This window comes from Symphalangus syndactylus, chromosome 4, assembly GCF_028878055.3.
Source record: "Symphalangus syndactylus isolate Jambi chromosome 4, NHGRI_mSymSyn1-v2.1_pri, whole genome shotgun sequence".
In the NCBI taxonomy this organism is placed as follows: Eukaryota; Metazoa; Chordata; class Mammalia; order Primates; family Hylobatidae; genus Symphalangus; species Symphalangus syndactylus.
The window spans coordinates 43,077,252-43,095,944 of record NC_072426.2 but is presented as its reverse complement, the minus strand read 5'-3'; the positions used below and the strand labels follow the sequence as shown (position 1 = coordinate 43,095,944).

The following is an 18,693-nucleotide window of genomic DNA, read 5'->3' as shown; positions in this document are numbered from 1 at the left end:
GAGACTCTGTCTCTACCAAAAAAAAAAAAAAAGAAGAAAAAAGAAATGGAATATCAAGGGCAGCATGATATTTTATAGGATTCTGCAATAGGCAGGAATTATTCTCTCATTAAAGTTGGTAAGTTTGTAGCATATTATGAACTGAGTGGGCTATTAGGAGGTCATGTATCAGTGAATTCAATGATCATACTATGAACAAACGCAGATTTAAAACCCAATTTAACTGTTATAAGAGAGGGATAAGAAAAAGTGATCATTACAGTAAAACATAATAGAGGGGTAGAAATAATGTTAGATGACCAGTTTTATGAGAGAAAATGTCATTTCAAACAAATTTATTTCCTTGCTTCATGAGAAAGAGCATTCTAAAAGCAGTGTAGCCAGCATACAATCACAATGCTGCAGAACATTGAATACGATTTTAAAAAAATCACAGGGCAGAGAATGGGATGGTAAATTGTTAAAATCAGGAAAGAGAGTCCAACAAAGTGGGAATCCAATTTGGTTCCCACAGTGGGGTAATCAGCTTAAGAAGTCCATTCATGATGTTAACTACAACAATGGAATGGCAACATTTCAGTTGATACTAGATATTTTCAAATATTTGTTTTGGTAAACTGCAACAAGCGTCACAAATCCCAATAGTTCCAAAAATTAACATTGATGTTTCAAGTTTAGATTGTTAAGAAACCTATTGAGAGAGATCAATTTGAATTACTGCATACGTTACCATGGATTATACTGAAGATAATTTGCTACTTCTTTTAAAAATATTTCTGAGGGTAGTTTTTATTCTTCAAGTTTACTATGTCATAGGTGGTGATCCAAAGAAAAATAAAAGTGATACTTAGATTTTGCAGGCATTCAATAAGTGTAGACTTGAAGAATGAGTAGATGAGTGGATGCATAAAGAGCCATAAAACTTTATCCATTAAATCTGGTGAAGAAATAATTTCTAGTGGGAGCTAAGGCCTAAAATCTAAAACATAATCTCACAAGGGTGTATTCCTGATAGTCTAATACTAGTAAATATCTTGTTGAAGCAGCTGAAGCAATAAACAATCACTTATTTATATACTTATATGTATATAAGAAACCTTAGGCTCACAAAAATATACATGTCTTAAAACGGAAATCTAAGGCACACAAAATACTAAAACAAGTCAATGAATTACCCTATTTTACATATTCAACAAGCAGAAATCTACTTGTACACGATGGTCTATCACTGGACATTTTGTTATTTACAATCCCTTCATATTCCTTTACTTGGGTTAGTCAAAAGCTCAAAACAGATACTTTGCACCATATATTATTTTAATAAGTTACAATGAGTTTTTCTTTAGAGAGCCTGCTGGAACTGTTTGCTTTTGCACCAAAATTGTAAGTGTTAGCGGTTGTGGGCTTCCTATGGCATTTCCAAGGGAGAAGCACCATTAGGTTTTCCATACTCCCAAGGAATCTGACACTTTGAATGTTATAGCACCTCTGCATTTTAACAGAATCAAGTATTTCATTGAAAATTCTCCTTGTTCGAAACATGTTGTTTGGGTAATCCTTTTTGTTTTGCAATAAAATGAGTCAATAAAATAATAGGAAGAAAATGGGAAGACTAAAATAAACTTAAAGCCTATTTTCCTGTTACCTAGAACATAGGCAATTATCAGAAAAGATGAGTTATCATTTTCCCAAATCTAGTATGCTAAGATAAACAAATGAATTAGCTCTTAATGGACAAAGCCATGTTTATAGTACCATTCCTCTTGTTTTTGACTTGGGGTTGGGGAGGCATGTGATGATAGTAGGGAATTTGTTTTCAAAATATTTCAACAATAATTTTTTTTTTTCTAATTCTGTATCAGACTTCAGTACAAATATCTGTCTACTTAGTTTTTGTATTTTATCACCTTGAGACATTAGAAGCATTTGACTCTTCTGAAACCTATCCTGTCCCCTCATCTCCTTTTGGAAACACCTCTCATGGATTATACTGAGAAAGGTGGGATGAAACTAAATTGAGGTTGTTCAATAAGAAGAGACCACTCTTACCTAGTTCCAAAGAGAATGTTAATCAATATTGGTGATATGCTTCCTAATTCCAATTTTAGAGATAATTAACAACTTCTCATTATCTAACTATTTTATATACTGCAAGTTGCTAATACTTGAATGTGAGAGGACACAGTAAAAGAACACAAACCATATACGTGATTAGAATACATACTGCAGTTAACAAGATGGAACTCTACACAGCAAGGATAAATGATTTCTCTTGTATGCAAATATGCACAAACAATAGACAATAGGATTCTTATACTATATTATTTCAAGTTACTTTAAAAAATAGAAAGTGCTTTTAAAATATGTATTTACAATTTATGAACAGCCTCCAACCATTACTAACAACAATGATTTATTTTACACAGGAGAAATATTTTAAGAGAGAAAACATTTCATAAGCTTATTTCAAAGGAATATGCCAATTTTCTAGCAATGATTGGAAGATGTTGGAACAATGGCACCATGAAATAATAATTCAGCTTATTTTTAACTGTGTGGATGTGGTTAAGCACCAGAAGCTGTGTAGAGTTAACACTGTGTGTCTTGATTTTACATCATAGAACATGAACCTGTTAAAATCCTCTAAAAATGACTCTTGTTTCATAGTAAACAGACTTAATTTAAAGCACCAAACTGAGTGATTCTATCAAGGTTAATGCCTAACTGAAACATTTCTTTATGTATTTAAAACTATAAAACTTTTATTTTTGCTTAAAATGTGCACCTTCTACCAATTGTCAAAATATAGTCACAGTTAAGAATACCCACCCCGTTTTGTTATCATTATTATTTTTTTACCTCAGACTTGAAATGGGTGAGATGAAGATAGTAAACGACAACATGACTTTCTTTTAACAGCACCTTGAAAAAATACACTGCACTAGCAAAGGCATTAAGAGGGGGAGAAAAGCCTTCAGACCCAATGGTTATAGGGCCCCGCAACATGTGTGAGAGCATAAGGGGACACGGTGACAACATTGTCATGGGTTAATGTTAATGCTTTATGGGAAGGAATTTGGTTCAATTCATTTACTTCAGAGGACTGTTCTGGACCTTCATTAGCTGCCTGGTCTTTTTGCTCTGAGGCCTTCATTTTCTTATTCTTAGCTTCTTTAGCCTCAAACTTAATCTTGTTTAGTTCAAAACCGTGTTGGGGCTTATTCAGGTTTTTGTGCTGGTAAAAGACAAGGGAGAGGCGGGTTGGATGATTACGGTTGGGGTGCTCAACAGGAGTGGTAGCGTGCAGCTCTCGCCGGGCACACTCAATCAAAACCGAGCCGTGAGCAGGTGCGATGGCCACCCCACCAATATTTGCATCCAAAAAGATGTGCTCACTGTCTGACCAATACTCATCAATGTGGGGCAATTTCTCCTCAGCAGGTGACAGGGGGTCATCAGATAGGGGTTCGTCTGATGGAGGCTCATCTGCTTCAGAATGCTGCTCATCTTCTTCCATTGGAGAAGAGGCAAGGTCTTGAGGAGAGGTGAGGAAGGAGGGCTGGTGGTTTGGCTGATGAGACGTTAGCGGCTCAGTCACACCAGTGGGAGGCTCAGAATTAACGAGGGGCTCCGTCACAGGAGCAGACAGGGTGGGGAGAGGAGCAACTTCACCAAGCTGTGAAATGCCAGGGCCATCGGCAGCAGCTGCATTGGCACCACTGAGTCTTCCCGAAGGCATCGTACAGTGGGGAGTGCTGCTTCTTTCTGAAAACCCGCATGAGGCTGTTGCGTCATTCTTCAGTGGAGCTGGTGTGGCTGAAGCAGTCTTCGGGGACCAGGAGAAGCCTGGAGATGCCTCTTTCACTGGGTGAGGAGCGGATGGCATCAGCGAATAAGTTTTAGTGTTGTCTGAACTTTTTAAGATAAAATGGGGTTCAGTTTCACTTTTTACTTCGGGTTGCACGGTCTCAGTTTTACTCCCTAAACAAGGACACCAAATGTGAAGAAAAATATGAATTACTTTTGGTAGGGGTTGTCTTTTAAAAAGTATTTTCAAAGACAAGTACAAAGAATTATATAAGAAAACGCTGATGTTGCGTTGGTTGGTTTTGTTCTGTTCATTTCAAATCACAAACACGAATTAAAAATTTTATGTAGTTTTGTATACTTTTTCATCTAATAATTTTTTTTTTTTTTTTTTTGGAGACGGAGTCTCGCTCTGTCCCCCAGGCTGGAGTGCAGTGGCACGATCTCGGCTCATGCCATTCTCCTGCCTCAGCCTCCTGAGTAGCTGGGACTACAGGCGCCTGCCACCACGCCCGGCTAATTTTTTGTATTTTTTAGTAGAGACAGGGTTTCACCGTGTTAGCCAGGATGGTCTCGACCTCCTGACCTCGTGATCCGCCCGCCTCGGCCTCCCACAGTGCTGGGATTACAGCCTTGAGCCACTGCGCCCAGCCATAATTTTCTTTAAAGAACTCTTCCTTTGGGAAAGAGGCATAAATAAGTGCAAAAATCTAGCCAAAAGGATGGCTGTTCATTGTTTGAAATAGTAAAATATTAGAATTGACCTAATTAGGTAGGAAGTAAATAGTACAACTAAATGTAATATTGTGCAGGTATTGTAATACAATGACATAGAGCAATATTTAACTATCCAAAGAGATATTTAGATACGTTTTAGGCATTGTATGACCCTATATTTTAAAAAGTAAAAACAAGTAATAGTTTATAAATATTTTTAGGTAACAAAAGCATCTTAACTGGCAAAGTCCAAGGTTAGGCAGAGGCAAGTCAAGCAAAACATTGTAGTTGAACATAAATCTTTGTAACCCTCAAAAGCAAGAGTTTTCAGCTTAGTTTCCTTCTCATTAAGGAAGTAGATCATTACTCTCAAGATGTCAACTGTGGGTTATTTGCTCTGACACATCCACACAAATCTCACATCCAGTGGGAACATTTTCCTTGAGGACATTCTCCCTGTTATGAAGTTCTTTTTTTTTTTTTTTTGAGATGGAGTCTCGCTCTGTCGCCCAGGCTGGAGTGCAGTGGTGCGATCCTGGCTTACTGCAATTTCTGCCTCCCAGGTTCAAGCGATTCCCCTGCCTCAGCCTCCCGAGTAGCTGGGACTACAAGCGCACATCACCGCCACACCTGGCTAATTTTTTGTATTTTAGTAGAGATGGGGTTTCACCATGTTGGCCAGGATGGTCTCAATCTCCACCACGCCTGGCTAATTTTTTGTATTTTAGTAGAGACGGGGTTTCACCATGTTGACCAGGATGGTCTTGAACTCCTGACCTCGTGATCCACCCACCTCTGCCTCCCAAAGTGATGGGATTATAGGCATGAGCCACCACACCTAGCCCCTGTTGTGAACTTCTAAAAAACTATTTGGAAGTGCAAAACCAGCAAATCTTAGGACCAAGAAAAGGTAAAGCAGCCATGTTTTAAAATAATTAAAAATATAATAAATTGATAATATAATAAACAATGATCAATTTCAGAAGCTCTGCAGTTCTCCTCTCAGATGCTACAAACTGGAGCCTTGAGAGTTCTCATTTCTAAAGATAACACATATATAAGACCCAGAAATGGTACATCAGGAAACATCTACCGTTATCAATGGCACTATTATTATAGAGGTTAAGTTGTCCACAGAAGGTAAATGATGGGAAGGAAAGACTAAATGACCAAGGGGTAGAATTACAAAAGAAAAGGATATTATTGGCCGGGCGCGGTGGCTCATGCTTGTAATCCCAGCACTTTGGGAGGCCGAGGCGGGTGGATCACGAGGTCAGGAAATCGAGACCACGGTGAAACCCCGTCTCTACTAAAAATACAAAAAATTAGCCGGGCGTGGTGGCAGGCGCCTGTAGTCCCAGCTACTCAGAGAGGCTGAGGCAGGAGAATGGCGTGAACCCAAGAGGCGGAGCTTGCAGTGAGCTGAGATCGTGACACTGCACTCCAGCCTGGGCGACAGAGCGAGACTCCGTCTCAAAAAAAAAAAAAAAAAAAAAGAAAAGGATATTATGGCCCAAGTATTGTACATTATGCTTATAAATATCTGGGAATATACATTTCTTCTCAGTATTTCTCTGTATTACATTTCTTTCAGCATTATATAAATGCCTGCACTGCCAACTCTGCTCACGTATCATAAAAACAAACAACTTCTCATAAATGTAAAAATGAAAGACGCTAAGGCATACATTATAATGTTAATTTTGAATGTCAGTATGAATTCATGATTTTTTTTTCCTTCTATAGGCTCATCAAAGAAACAGCTGATTTTAAATATGGGGCAGAATTATATGGATAAGCCTGGAACAACTTGTTATAGAAGTTAAGAAAGTAGGCCGGGCGCGGTGGCTCACACCTGTAATCCCAGCACTTTGGGAGGCTGAGGCGGGCAGATCACGAGGTCAGGAGATCGAAATCATACTGGCTAACACGGTGAAACCCCGTCTCTACTAAAAATATAAAAAAAAATTAGGCGGGCGTGGTGGCGGGCGCCTGTAATCCCAGCTACTCAGGAGTTTGAGGCAGGAGAATGGCGTGAACCCAGGAGGTGCAACTTGCAGTGAGCCAAGATCGCGCCACTGCACTCCAGCCTGGGAGACAGAGCTAGACTCTGTCTCAAAAAAAAAAAAAAAAAAGAAAAAGAAAAAAGCTATCAAAGACAATTGAGGTTGTGACAAAAGAACTGAAAAGCCGGCCGGGCGTGGTGGCTCTCACCACTTTATGAGGCCAAGGCGGGTGGATCACTTGAGGTCAGGAGTTTCAGACCAGCCTGGCCAACATGGGGAAACCCCGTCTCAACTAAAAATACAAAAATTTGCTGGGTGTGGTGGTGGGCACCTGTAATCCCAGCAACTCGGGAGGCTGAGGCAGGAGAATCGCTTGAATCAAGGAGGTGGAGGTTACAGTGAGCCGAGATGGTGCCACTGTACTCCAGCCTGGGTGACAGAGTGAGACTCCGTCGCAAAATATCTATTAGGTGAAAAGCTGATTAAGAGCCAGGTGTGGTGCACGCCTATAGTTCTAGCTACTAGAGAAGTTCCCATGGGATCCCAGAGTTTGAGGCAGCAGCATGCTATGATTGTGGCTGTGAATAGCCATTGTACTCCAGCTTTGGCAACATAGCAAGACTCTGTCTTTTAAAAAAAAACCCAAAATCCAAAACCCAAAACCAAAACTAACGAGACTTTATAATCAACAAATCAAGCCAGGCGTGATGGCTCATGCCTGTAATTACACCAATTTGGGAGGACCATTTGAGTTCAGGAGTTCCAGATCAGCCTGGGAAACAGGTGAAACCCCATCTCTATAAAAAAATACAATAATTAGCTAGGCACAGTGGCACACACACTACAGTCTCAGCTACTTGGGAGGGTGAGGTGGGAGGATTGCTTGAGCCTGGAAGGTTGAGGCTGTGGTGAGCCATGATCATGCCACTGCATGCACTCCAGCCTGGGCAAGAGAGCTAGATCTTGTCTCCACAAACAAAAACAAAACAACAAAAAAACAAAACAAAAACAACAATGACAACCCACAATACCACTGTTGAAAGTGGTGTTTAGTAATATTTATTTAATTATTGCTTAAATTGATGGTAAAGGTGACCAAGGAAGGCATCCCGAAAGCCATGTCTCTTATCTATGCCAAGAACAATGAGTAGGGCTTCGAATTAGATGGGGAAATTCACAGGAACAATGATAAGAACATGTTAAAATTAGCTGGGCACAGTGGTGTGTGCCTGTAGTTCCAGCTACTCTGGAGGAGGCTGAGGTGGGATTATTGCTTAAGCCAAGGCATTCCAAGCCAGCCTGGGCAATAAAGTGAGACCCCTCCCCATGCCATTAAAAAAAAAGAATATGTTAAAGTATAAAAAAGGGGCCGGGCGCGGTGGCTCACGCTTGTAATCCCAGCACTTTGGGAGGCCGAGGCGGGCGGATCACGAGGTCAGGAGATCGAGACCACGGTGAAACCCCGTCTCTACTAAAAAATACAAAAAATTAGCCGGGCGCGGTGGCGGGCGCCTGTAGTCCCAGCTACTCGGAGGCTGAGGCAGGAGAATGGCGTGAACCCGGGAGGCGGAGCTTGCAGTGAGCCGAGATTGCGCCACTGCACTCCAGCCCGGGCGACAGAGCGAGACTCTGTCTCAAAAAAAAAAAAAAAAAGTATAAAAAAGGATAAGTAGGCCAGGCGCGGTGGCTCATGCCTGTAATCCCAGCACTTTGGGAGGCCAAGGGGGGCAGATCACGAGGTCAGGAGATCAAGACCACCCTGGCTAACATGGTGAAACCCCGTCTCTACTAAAAAATACAAAAAATTAGCCAGGCATGGTGGCGGGCACCTGTAGTCCCAGCTACTCGGGAGGCTGAGGCAGGAGAATGTCATGAACCCGGGAGGCAGAGCTTGCAGTGTGCCGAGATAGCGCCACTGCACTCCAGCCTGGGCGACAGACAGAGAGACCCCGTCTCAAAAAAAATAATAATAATAACAAAAGGGCAGGCGTGGTGGCTCACGCCTGTAATCCCAGCACTTTGGGAGGCCAAGGGGGGAAGATCACAAGGTGAGGAGATGGAGACCATCCTGCCTAACACGGTGAAACTCCATCTCTACTAAAAATACAAAAAATTAGCCGGACGTCGTGGCGGGCGCCTGTGGTCCCAGTTACGCAGGAGGCTGAGGCAGGAGAATGGCGTGCACCCGGAAGGCAGAGCTTGCAGTGAGCCAAGATTGCGCCACTGCACTCCAGCCTGGGCGACAGGGCAAGACTCCCTCTCAAAAAAAAAAAAAAAAAAGATAAGTCGAAAAAATTACCAAGAAATACTGATGGGTCACTTTTTTGTTGACTTTTGGTTCTGGCATATGTAAAAATATATTCAGTGTCTTAGTTTTAACTCTAAACAAACAAGGCAAGGCAAAGTCCAAACACTTCTATCCATCAAAGTTGTGCAGAGATTAGCAGGTTCCACAGGGCTCACCTAAGGTTGGCAGTGATGAAGCCTTACTGTTGTTCGTTGTTGTTGAGTTATTCTTCCGCTTGATTCGGGGAATAGGTTTCTTCTCCACTGCCCTTATCTTATGTGCAAGAACCTCCGTCATCATCGCAGCCCTCTTCTTTCCAGAACGGGGAACAGGCTGAGTGAAACACGTTCTTTTTTTGCGGCGGGGTGCCAGGACCTCGATGGCCCCAGATTTGATCTTGGCTTCCATTCCTTCCTTGGAGCCAAACTCATCTGTGTCTGAAAGCTTATAAAGAGGTAGCACATGGAGCTGCTCATCTTGAGGAATAACACCCAAAGAGCGGTTATCTTCTCGAGTTAAAGTACAAACCTGATAGGGAGAAAAACATGAAATGGGACAGATATACGGGTCATGCACATTCATTGTGGCTATTCCTACCTTCGTGTTGTTGCCTTTGGGAAAGAGATTTGTATTCCCATTTTATTTTCAATTAGTTGCTGATGGTATATTATTATTTTATATCAAGCCACCCAACTCTGTTCAATCATAGTAACTTCCCAGTTGTTTGTAGGCAGACCAGAATAATAGTTAATTTTCTAAGTAAATATAATGTTATAAAATACTTATCTATTTTTGATATTAAACATTCTTGTTACATTTCATCTTAGTTCATTGCCTAAATTAAGGAATGGCTATGAACTGTGTTTATTGTGTTTATATTAAGTATAACTTATTAGGAAGATATGATTTTAGCTCACATAGCACCATATTTCTGATATTTCAAGAATGTCACAATCCTTGGATAGCGGGGACATAACTGATTTCTCTTTCTAGAAAGACTTATATGCTAACAATTAAAACAATTTTTTAAAATTTTATGTTGATAAATATTCTCTTTCTGTTCTATTATTGCTCTATTCCAGTGAGGAGCCATATCAATAAATATCAAGAAATTTGCCTTTCTTTGGATGTGAAATATTAATAGCCAACTTTTTTCATCTTAAATGCAACCTATTTTAGCCCTCCTCCTTACATTAGAGGTTATATTTATTATAGAGAAATGAAAATACGGAACTATAGACACTATAGTGATTCCTGACTTTTGATACCTAATATTAATATTCTGCTTTAAAAACTAACATTTTATTATAAAACTAATATTTTAATTGTAATTAATTTTCCTCAAGTGATCTACCCACCTTGGCCTCACAAAGTGCTGGGATTACAGGTGTGAGCCACTGGGCCCAGCCAAATTAATTTTCAAATATTTTTTTTTTTTTTTTTTTGAGACGGAGTCTCGCTCTGTCGCCCAGGCTAGAGTGCAGTGGCGCAATCTCGGCTCACTGCAAGCTCCGCCTCCCGGGTTCACGCCATTCTCCTGCCTCAGCCTCTCCGAGTAGCTGGGACTACAGGCGCCCGCCACCGCGCCCGGCTATTTTTTTTTTTGTATTTTTAGTAGAGACGGGGTTTCACCGTGGTCTCGATCTCCTGACCTCGTGATCCGCCTGCCTCGGCCTCCCAAAGTGCTGGGATTACAAGCGTGAGCCACCGCGCCCGGCCTAATTTTCAAATATTAAAAATCCAACAGAAATCTATAAAATGTTTTATTTATTTTATAATAAAAACATATATCCTGGAGCTATAAACCCTTTCAATGATAGCAAAGACTGGAGATAAATGAAATAAACAGATCTGATTTCCAAAGCATTTTTAGATTCATGATAGAACTTGATAGATACCAAGGTAAAGCAAAGTTAAAGGTTAAAAAATTTCATTTTTTTCAATATCTATAGTCCCATTTTTCAGCAAAGTCTAAAATATAAATATATGTTTCAGCCTCAAACTCCTGGGTTTGAGTGTTTCTCCTGCCTCAGTCTCTTGAGTAGCTGGGAATACAGGTGTGTACCATCACGCATAGCTAATTTTTTTTTTTTTTTTTAATTGTAGAGACAGGGTCGCACAAAGTTGCCCAGGCTACACTCAAGATCCTGGGTTCAAGCAATCCTTCCACCTCGGCATCCCAAAGTGCTGGGATTACAGGCATGAGCCATGGTGCCTGGCGAAAGCCTGCAATATTAAACAGTCATGGTGGTAATCTGTTCATAACTAATATTAGTCATGCTGAAAATCAGAATGTCACATCAATAAGTGTTTACTGGAACCAATTTAATTGGTCACAGAGAGACTAAGAAGGACATAAGGAGTTCACATGAGGAGCACAATTAGAAAGTAAACCAATAAGGAGTAGAAAGTAAACCAATAAAAAAAAAAGAAAAAAATTAAAAAAAATAGAAAGTATGGTAAAACAGGGTGAAGGGAGAGGTAGTGGTAGAATTTCAAGAGTTCACATGTTTGAAGATGGGGAAATTTGGAGTGATGTCAATTTCCAGATAAGACCCTCATTGAGTGAGTAATCCGGGCCCTGGAGGTCAAAGAGCACAGAGAAGAGAAACTGAAACTTAGCTTGACTCTGAACTGACTTCAGCCTGATCACAGATATTCTGTAATTCAGGTAAAATGTCCTGGCCAAGTGATGGTGATGAACCACTGCCTGGCTAGTATTTACCAGGCTGGATTTATATAACTTCAACACTTGGAAATAACATTGGTCTCAAAACATTTTTGCATGCAGGAATGATATGAAAAAAAAAAAAAAAGGATTGTTGTGGCTTAATCTATCACCAATACTCTTCTACTGACCAAGCAACGAAGAAAGACTGCCTGTTGATCTGATCATATACTTTCTTTTTTTTTTTTTTGAGACGGAGTCTTGTTCTGTTGCCCAGGCTGGAGTGCAGTGGCGTGATCTCGGCTCACTGCAAGCTCCGCCTCCTGGGTTCACGCCATTCTCCTGCCTCAGCCTCTCCGAGTAGCTGGGACTACAGGCGCCCGCCATCACGCCTGGCTAATTTTTTTGTATTTTTAGTAGAGACAGGATTTCACCGTGGTCTCAATCTCCTGACCTGGTGATCCACCCGCCTCGGCCTCCCAAAGTGCTGGGATTACAAGCGTGAGCCACCACGCCCGGCTGATCATATACTTTCAATTACACTGTAAGAGGCTGTAGCTAAACCTAAAAAAAAATTATTTTTTTAAAATTGTATATTTTGAAGAGATGGGATCTTATTGCCCAGGCTGGTCTAGAACTCCCAGGGCTCAAGCAATCCTCCTATCTTGGCCTCCTAAGTAGGTGGGATTACAGACATGAGCCAACATGCACATCCTGCAGCCAAGACTTAATGAAGGTTTTAGAATTATCTGGCAAACCTAAAAAACTGGTGCAGCAGAAAAACAAAAGCAATTGCTCTCTATTGATCTCGCTTTACTAGATGACAGGAAGACAATTAGGTGAAGCAAACAGACAAAAATACTATTTCAAGATTTTCCACTGGGTCTTCTGCCTAATTTACATATTTCTTAATTGACTTCAGGCGATGGACATGTGATGATTTACATAACTGTAAACATAGTAGGCATACCAGAATGCAAATATTGCTGATAATTGGCACAGTTGCCTCACAAAAACCCTGAAGTGCAGACAGCAAAAACAAATATCAAGTAACATGCTCAACTTCATACCTACTAGTTTGATAGCAGAGAATTGTTACTTTAAAAAATTGGCTGGGTGTGGTGGCTCACACCTGTAATCCCAGCACTTTGCGAGGCCAAGGCGGGCAGATCACGAGGTCATGAGATCAAGACCATCCTGGCTAACATGGTGAAATCCCATCTCTACTAAAAATACAAAAAATTGGCCAAGCATGGTGGCGGGCGCCTGTAGCCCCAGCTACTCGGGAGGCTAAGGCAGAAGAATGGCGTGAACCCAGGAGGCAGAGGTTGCAGTGAGCTGAGATCACGCCACTACACTCTAGCCTGGCGACAGAGTGAGACTCCGTCTCAAAAAAAAAAAAAAAAAAAAAGTACTCCTGCCTCCCAGGAAATACACAATTAAATATATAACATAGCCTTTCAATAAAATGTTTGTTTGAGGCTGGCCCTGTTACTTTTTAGAAGTGCATAGATAATGCATTTAATGAAGACCTGCACTATACATTTATTTCTTTTTTTTTACACTTATTTCTAATAGCACATAAATTAAGATTTTTCACAGTAATAATCATCATAGTACACATAAGGACTGCAGCCTAAGCATATAGTGATGGAGCTTTTAGAATACAAATTCACACAGGTACATACCACAGTGCTTCCATTATTCATGTTGTGAATGTCCCTGTGGGGGTGAGCACAGAAGTCCAGGCAAGCAGTGACCCCAGAGAAGGGACGACCTTCCTTGCTGCCAAGCCGACATTCTCGGGCAACATTTTCATATTCCACCTAGAAAAGAAAGCATGGAGCACAATCTTAAGAGAGAGAAGGAAATCACCTACCTTCAGTAAAGAGTAAAAATAATTTCCTAGGCCGGGCGCGGTGGCTCGCACCTGTAATCCCAGCACTTTGGGAGGCCGAGGCGGGTGGATCACGAGGTCAGGAGATCGAGACCATCCTGGCTAACACGGTGAAACCCCGTCTCTACTAAAAAATACAAAAAAATTAGCCGGGCGTGATGGCGGGCGCCTGTGGTCCCAGCTACTCGGGAGGCTGAGGCAGGAGAATGGCGTGAACCCAGGAGGTGGAGGTTGCGGTTAGCCGAGATCGCGCCACCGCACTCCAGCCTGGGGGACAGAGAAAGACTCCGTCTCAAAAAAAAAAAAAAATAAAATAAAAATAAAAATAAAAAAAATAATAATAATAATTTCCTCACGAAGTTTCTAATTATTTACACTTTGTAATTTCTGAGACTAAATGTATTATTGTCATGGAGGTGTAGCTAAGCAACATTCAGTATAAAGCACTTGACAATATATGGAGTAAAAGGAAAATCACTGACTTTACAAGGTAAGGCAGGGTGAGGATACCAATTCTTGTTGGAGATGGATAAGCAAGTAAAATAGACTCAATCATTCCATTAGAAAGAAAGACCAATAAAAGCACATTAATCATATACACAGAGTTTTCAATATCCATAACAAAAAGATATACATACATTTCATGAACTATTACTGAAAGTCAATTTGTAACTCCTTTTAAAATAAAAAGGTGGATGCTGGGCGGGGTGGCTCACGCCTGTAATCCCAGCAGTTTGGGAGGCTGAGGCGGGCAGATCACTTGTGGCCAGGAGTTCGAGAGTAGCCTGGGAAACATGGTGAAACCCCATCTCTACTAAAAATACAAAAATTATCAGGGTGTGGTGGTGCGTGCCTGTAGTCCCAGCTACTCAGGAGGCTGAGGCAGGAGAATTGCTTGAACCTGCCAGGAGGCAGAGGGTGCAGTGAGCCAAAAGGCTGAGATTGCGCCACAGCACTCCAGGCTGGGCAACAAGAGCAAGACTCTGTCTCAAAAAAAAAAAAAGAGTAGATCAATAAAAAGTCCAATTACATACATGTATGTTAGATAGATAGATATGCTGTGTATGTATATATTTGCTCAAATTTGAAAATTTTTCTATTAACAATGACTTTTTTTTTTTTTTTGAGACAGAGTCTTGCTCTGTCACCCAGGCTGGAGTGCAGTGGCATGATCTCAGCTCAATGCAACCTCCACCTCCTGGGTTCAAGTGATTCTCCTGCCTCAGCCTCTTGATTAGCTGGGACTACAGGTGCACACCCACCACGCCCAGCTAATTTTTGTATTTTTAGTTGAGACGGGGTTTCACCATGTGGGCCAGGCTATTCTTGAACTCCTGACCTCAGGTGATCCGACTGCCTTGGCCTCCCAAAATTCTGGGATTACAGGCATGAGCTAACGAGCTCGGCCAACAATGACTTTTTAAAATATAAAACAGTCTGGCATATCTGTAATCCCAGCATTTTTGGAGGGTGAGGCAGGAGCACTGCTTGAGCTTAGGAGTTTGCAGTAAGCTTTGATCACACCACTGTACTGCTGCCTGGGCAACAAAGCAAGACCCCATCTCAAATTAATAAATAAAAAAAAAGTTCATACCAATACATACCTGATTTTGGTAAGCTACTGGAGCATACTGCTTATAAATTGGAGCTAATCGTGTAGCCAAACTCTGTAAGTTATCTTCAAGGTTTTTTTCCTATAGGAAAACAGAATCCATTCGTTATTTTGTAATCGTACCTTCGTGTGTTTAAGGTACAACTGAATCATAAATCATGGCTGATGGTGGTTAATGCACAATTCATACTTATCCTGATAAAATAGCTACCACAGAAAATCACAATGCTTCTTTTCTCCATCTAAACTATTAGACATTGTTATGCTTTAATGAAGTCTTTTGAAATGAAAATTCTAAGTTAATTAGAAATTTAAATAGTGTTAGAGATAAATTACAATACTGTTCATGTTGTGAAAAATGAGAGCTATGTTTTATATTTATTCAATAGTATTGGGCACTTGGAATAAATGAAAACAACGTTCCCGCTGGCAAGGGGAAATGGCAAGTAACTTGGTTACAATGTAACGAGTTCCTATAATGGAGAAGAAAGAGTACATACATAAAACACCTACTCTGTGAGATCCTGTTTCAAATGGAATCCATATGTCCTTATGAATTAAGTACATGTCCTTATGGAGCATGAAACAGGAATATTATGCATGATCTCTACGGAACAGCAAGTTCAGGATAACTGAGAGGTTTAGTAAATGCGTGCAGATCAAAGGAAGTAAGTCAGCAAGTGGTTGTCTATAGTTCTCTTTTCTACACCATAATAACTACAAATTGAAGAAGACTTTGAAGGACTATGAGGACCATTAACACTCAAGAAATCTGGATTGCTACTGATAGAGACATCAGATTTTTTCAAAGGAAAACTATCACAAGAGTCTCTATTAGCGTGGTGGCTAACGCCTGTAATCCCAACATTTTGGGAGGCCGATGTGGGCAGATCACTTGAGCTCAAAAATTTGAGACCAGTCTCGGGAATTTGGTGAAACTCCACACCTCTCCAAGAAATAAAAAAAATTAGCTGGCCGTGATGGAGTATACTTGCAGTCCCAGCTGAGATGGGAAGGTTGCCTGAACCTGGGAGGCAGAAGTGGCAGATCAAGAGAAGAGATCACGCCACTGCACTCCAGCCTGGGTGACAGAGCCAGATCTTGTCTCAAAAAAAAAACACGTATAGAGAACACGGACTAAAAAGAGTGAGTGAGGCTTTCGCCTCATGTGCTTATGTGAGATTTGGTGGAAGGAGATGCCATCAACATAGAAAGGAGACCATTATATGAATCAATTGACCTTTGGTATGCATCAAATTATTATAAAAGCCAAAGCTACACAATAATTTAGACACAGCAAGTCAATTATTTAGTGGTTTCTGACAAGCCTCAATCTTAGCAACCGTAAAGTGTGACTCATAATAATTTTGGTTTCCTATTGATTTATATTGACTTGATTATACAAAAAAAATCATAGGATCCATTCATAGATTTGTCTGTTAATCAGACTACTTTTATCTTACCCGTTGTAGTTTAAAAAACAGGAAAGTCAGCTGGGCACAGTGGCTCATGCCTGTAATCCCAGCACTTTGGGAGGCCGAGGTGGGCAGATCACCTGAGGTCAGGAGTTCAAGACCAGCCTGGCCAACATGGTGAAACCCAGCCTCTACTAAAAATACAAAAATTAGCCAGGTGTGGTGGCATGCACCTGTAGCCCCAGATATTTGGGATGCCGAGGCAGGAGAATCTATTGAATCCGGGAGGTGGAGATTGCAGTGAGCCGAGATCATGCCGTTGCACTCCAGCCCGGGAGACAGGCTGTCTCAAAAAAAAAAAAACCCACTCTGTCTCAAAAAACAGGACAGTCATGACCCTACTTTAAAAACATGCGCTAGCTAAACTCATACACTAGTTATTATGTTTATTTGGGAGAAACTTTTTAATCAACACCCATTAAAACAATTCTATTTATGTCTTCAATCACTGGAAGTATCCAGTGGGCTGGGTAACCATGTTTTACTATAAGTGGAATAATGCAGAGAAATGTTAATAGTTGTGTACTGCTACTAATATGAACACTGGAAAAGTCACATGTAGATTCTATACTTTTTGTATGCATCATTAGGTTTAAATTCTTCAATATTCTCACATCACTTTATTCTATTTTGTAATAATATTTATTCTGTTATGGACTACACAGAGTCACAAGTCCTACTGAGGAACAGGTCATCTCAAATTACCTCATTTATCGTGTAGAAGCACTGAAATAAAGTAGACAACTAGAAGCAACTCATAGCTTGTACAGTTCGCTGTTGGTATTATTTTATTATTTTTCATTTTTTATTTTTTGAGACAGAGTTTCACTCTGTCGCCCAGGCCAGAGTGTGAGTGCAGCGGCACAATCTCGGCTCACTGTATCCTCCACCTCCCGGGTTCAAGCGATTCTCCTGCCTCAGCCTCCTGAGTAGCTGGAATTACAAGCATGAGCCACCACGCCTGGATAATTTTTTCCATTTTTAGTAGAGACGGGGTTTCACCATGTTGGCCATACTGGTCTTGAACTCCTGACCTCAAGTGATCCACCTGCCTCAGCTTTCTAAAGTGTTGGGGTTACAGGTGTGAGCCACTGTGCCCTGCCCTATTAGTATTATGTAACTATTACAGGCTTATTATTCACATTGTAAAATTCTGACCTTCTAATTATTTCATTAGAATGAACATGCATGTCAGATACAGAAGGAATTACTTATCAGATCTTTACCTATTGGTGGTCAAGATTAATTCCTTCTACCACTCTTTTTGTGTGTGTGTGGGGGGGTGCAGTGGTGCGATCTCAGCTCACTGCAACCTCTGCCTCCCAGGTTCAAGCAATTCTCCTGCCTCAGGCACTTGAGTAGCCAGAACTACAGGTGCCCGCCACCATGCCTGGCTAATTTTTGTATTTTTAGTAGAGACGGAGTTTCACTATGTTAGCCAGGCTGATCTCAAATTCCTGACCTCAAGTGATCCACCTGCCTTGGCCTCCCAAATTACTGGGATTACAGATGTAAGCCACTACACCAGGCCTTTGTTCACAATCTGTATCTAATCTCTAGGACCATCATATCCTCATCCATAGCTATACTTACCACTTAGACCATTTCTTAAGTTTCAGATTCCTATTATTGACCTGACATTCCCATGTAGATTTCCCTTAGGAATCTCAATACCAATATATCTAAACTGAATTACTAATCCACCCTCTACAAACCTGGCCTTATTTCCAGTGTGCCTGATGATAAAGATGAACCCCCCACCCCATATAATTTAAGTCACCATTATCCCCTCCATGGATTGTGCTCATAGATAGTTGGCTCTTCTTGCTAAATCCACTCTTGGTTACATTTAGTCTATTGTTCAAACAGCATCTAGAGGGAGCTCATTCAAGGATAAGTGTAAGTATGTCACTCTCCTCCTTAAAACTCTTTGATTCTGGCTGGGCGTGGTAGCTCATGCCTGTAATCCCAGGACTTTGGAAGGCCGAGGTGGGTGGCCTCCCTCCTCACTCTGCCTGGGTGACAGAGTGAGAATCCTTCTCAAAAAATTAAATAAAATAATAAATAAATAAATAAATAAATAAATAAATAAAAATAAAAAATACTGGTCTGGAATGGTGGCTCATGCCTGTAATCCCAGCACTTTGGGAGGCCAAGGCAGGCGAATCACCTCAGGTGGGGAGTTTGAGACCAGTCTGGCCAACATGGAGAAACCCCATCTATA

The 18,693-nt window shown here is 41.0% G+C and overlaps 1 protein-coding gene across 8 annotated transcripts in view; it reads right to left on the bottom strand.

Annotated features, from left to right (window-relative positions):
- Positions 1-303: 303 nt before the first annotated feature.
- Positions 304-18,693, bottom strand: part of TET1 (tet methylcytosine dioxygenase 1) — a 147,265-nt gene continuing 128,875 nt past the window's right edge. For all 8 annotated transcript variants that reach the window (XM_055274474.2, XM_055274476.2, XM_055274480.2 and 5 more), the window contains 4 exons: positions 14,987-15,076; positions 13,174-13,311; positions 8,994-9,345; positions 304-3,981 (listed from right to left, as the gene is read on the bottom strand). In XM_055274474.2, the coding sequence (XP_055130449.1) occupies positions 2,975-3,981; positions 8,994-9,345; positions 13,174-13,311; positions 14,987-15,076 (1,587 nt within the window). In that variant the 3' untranslated portion in view covers positions 304-2,974. The remainder of the gene's footprint in view (positions 3,982-8,993; positions 9,346-13,173; positions 13,312-14,986; positions 15,077-18,693) is intronic.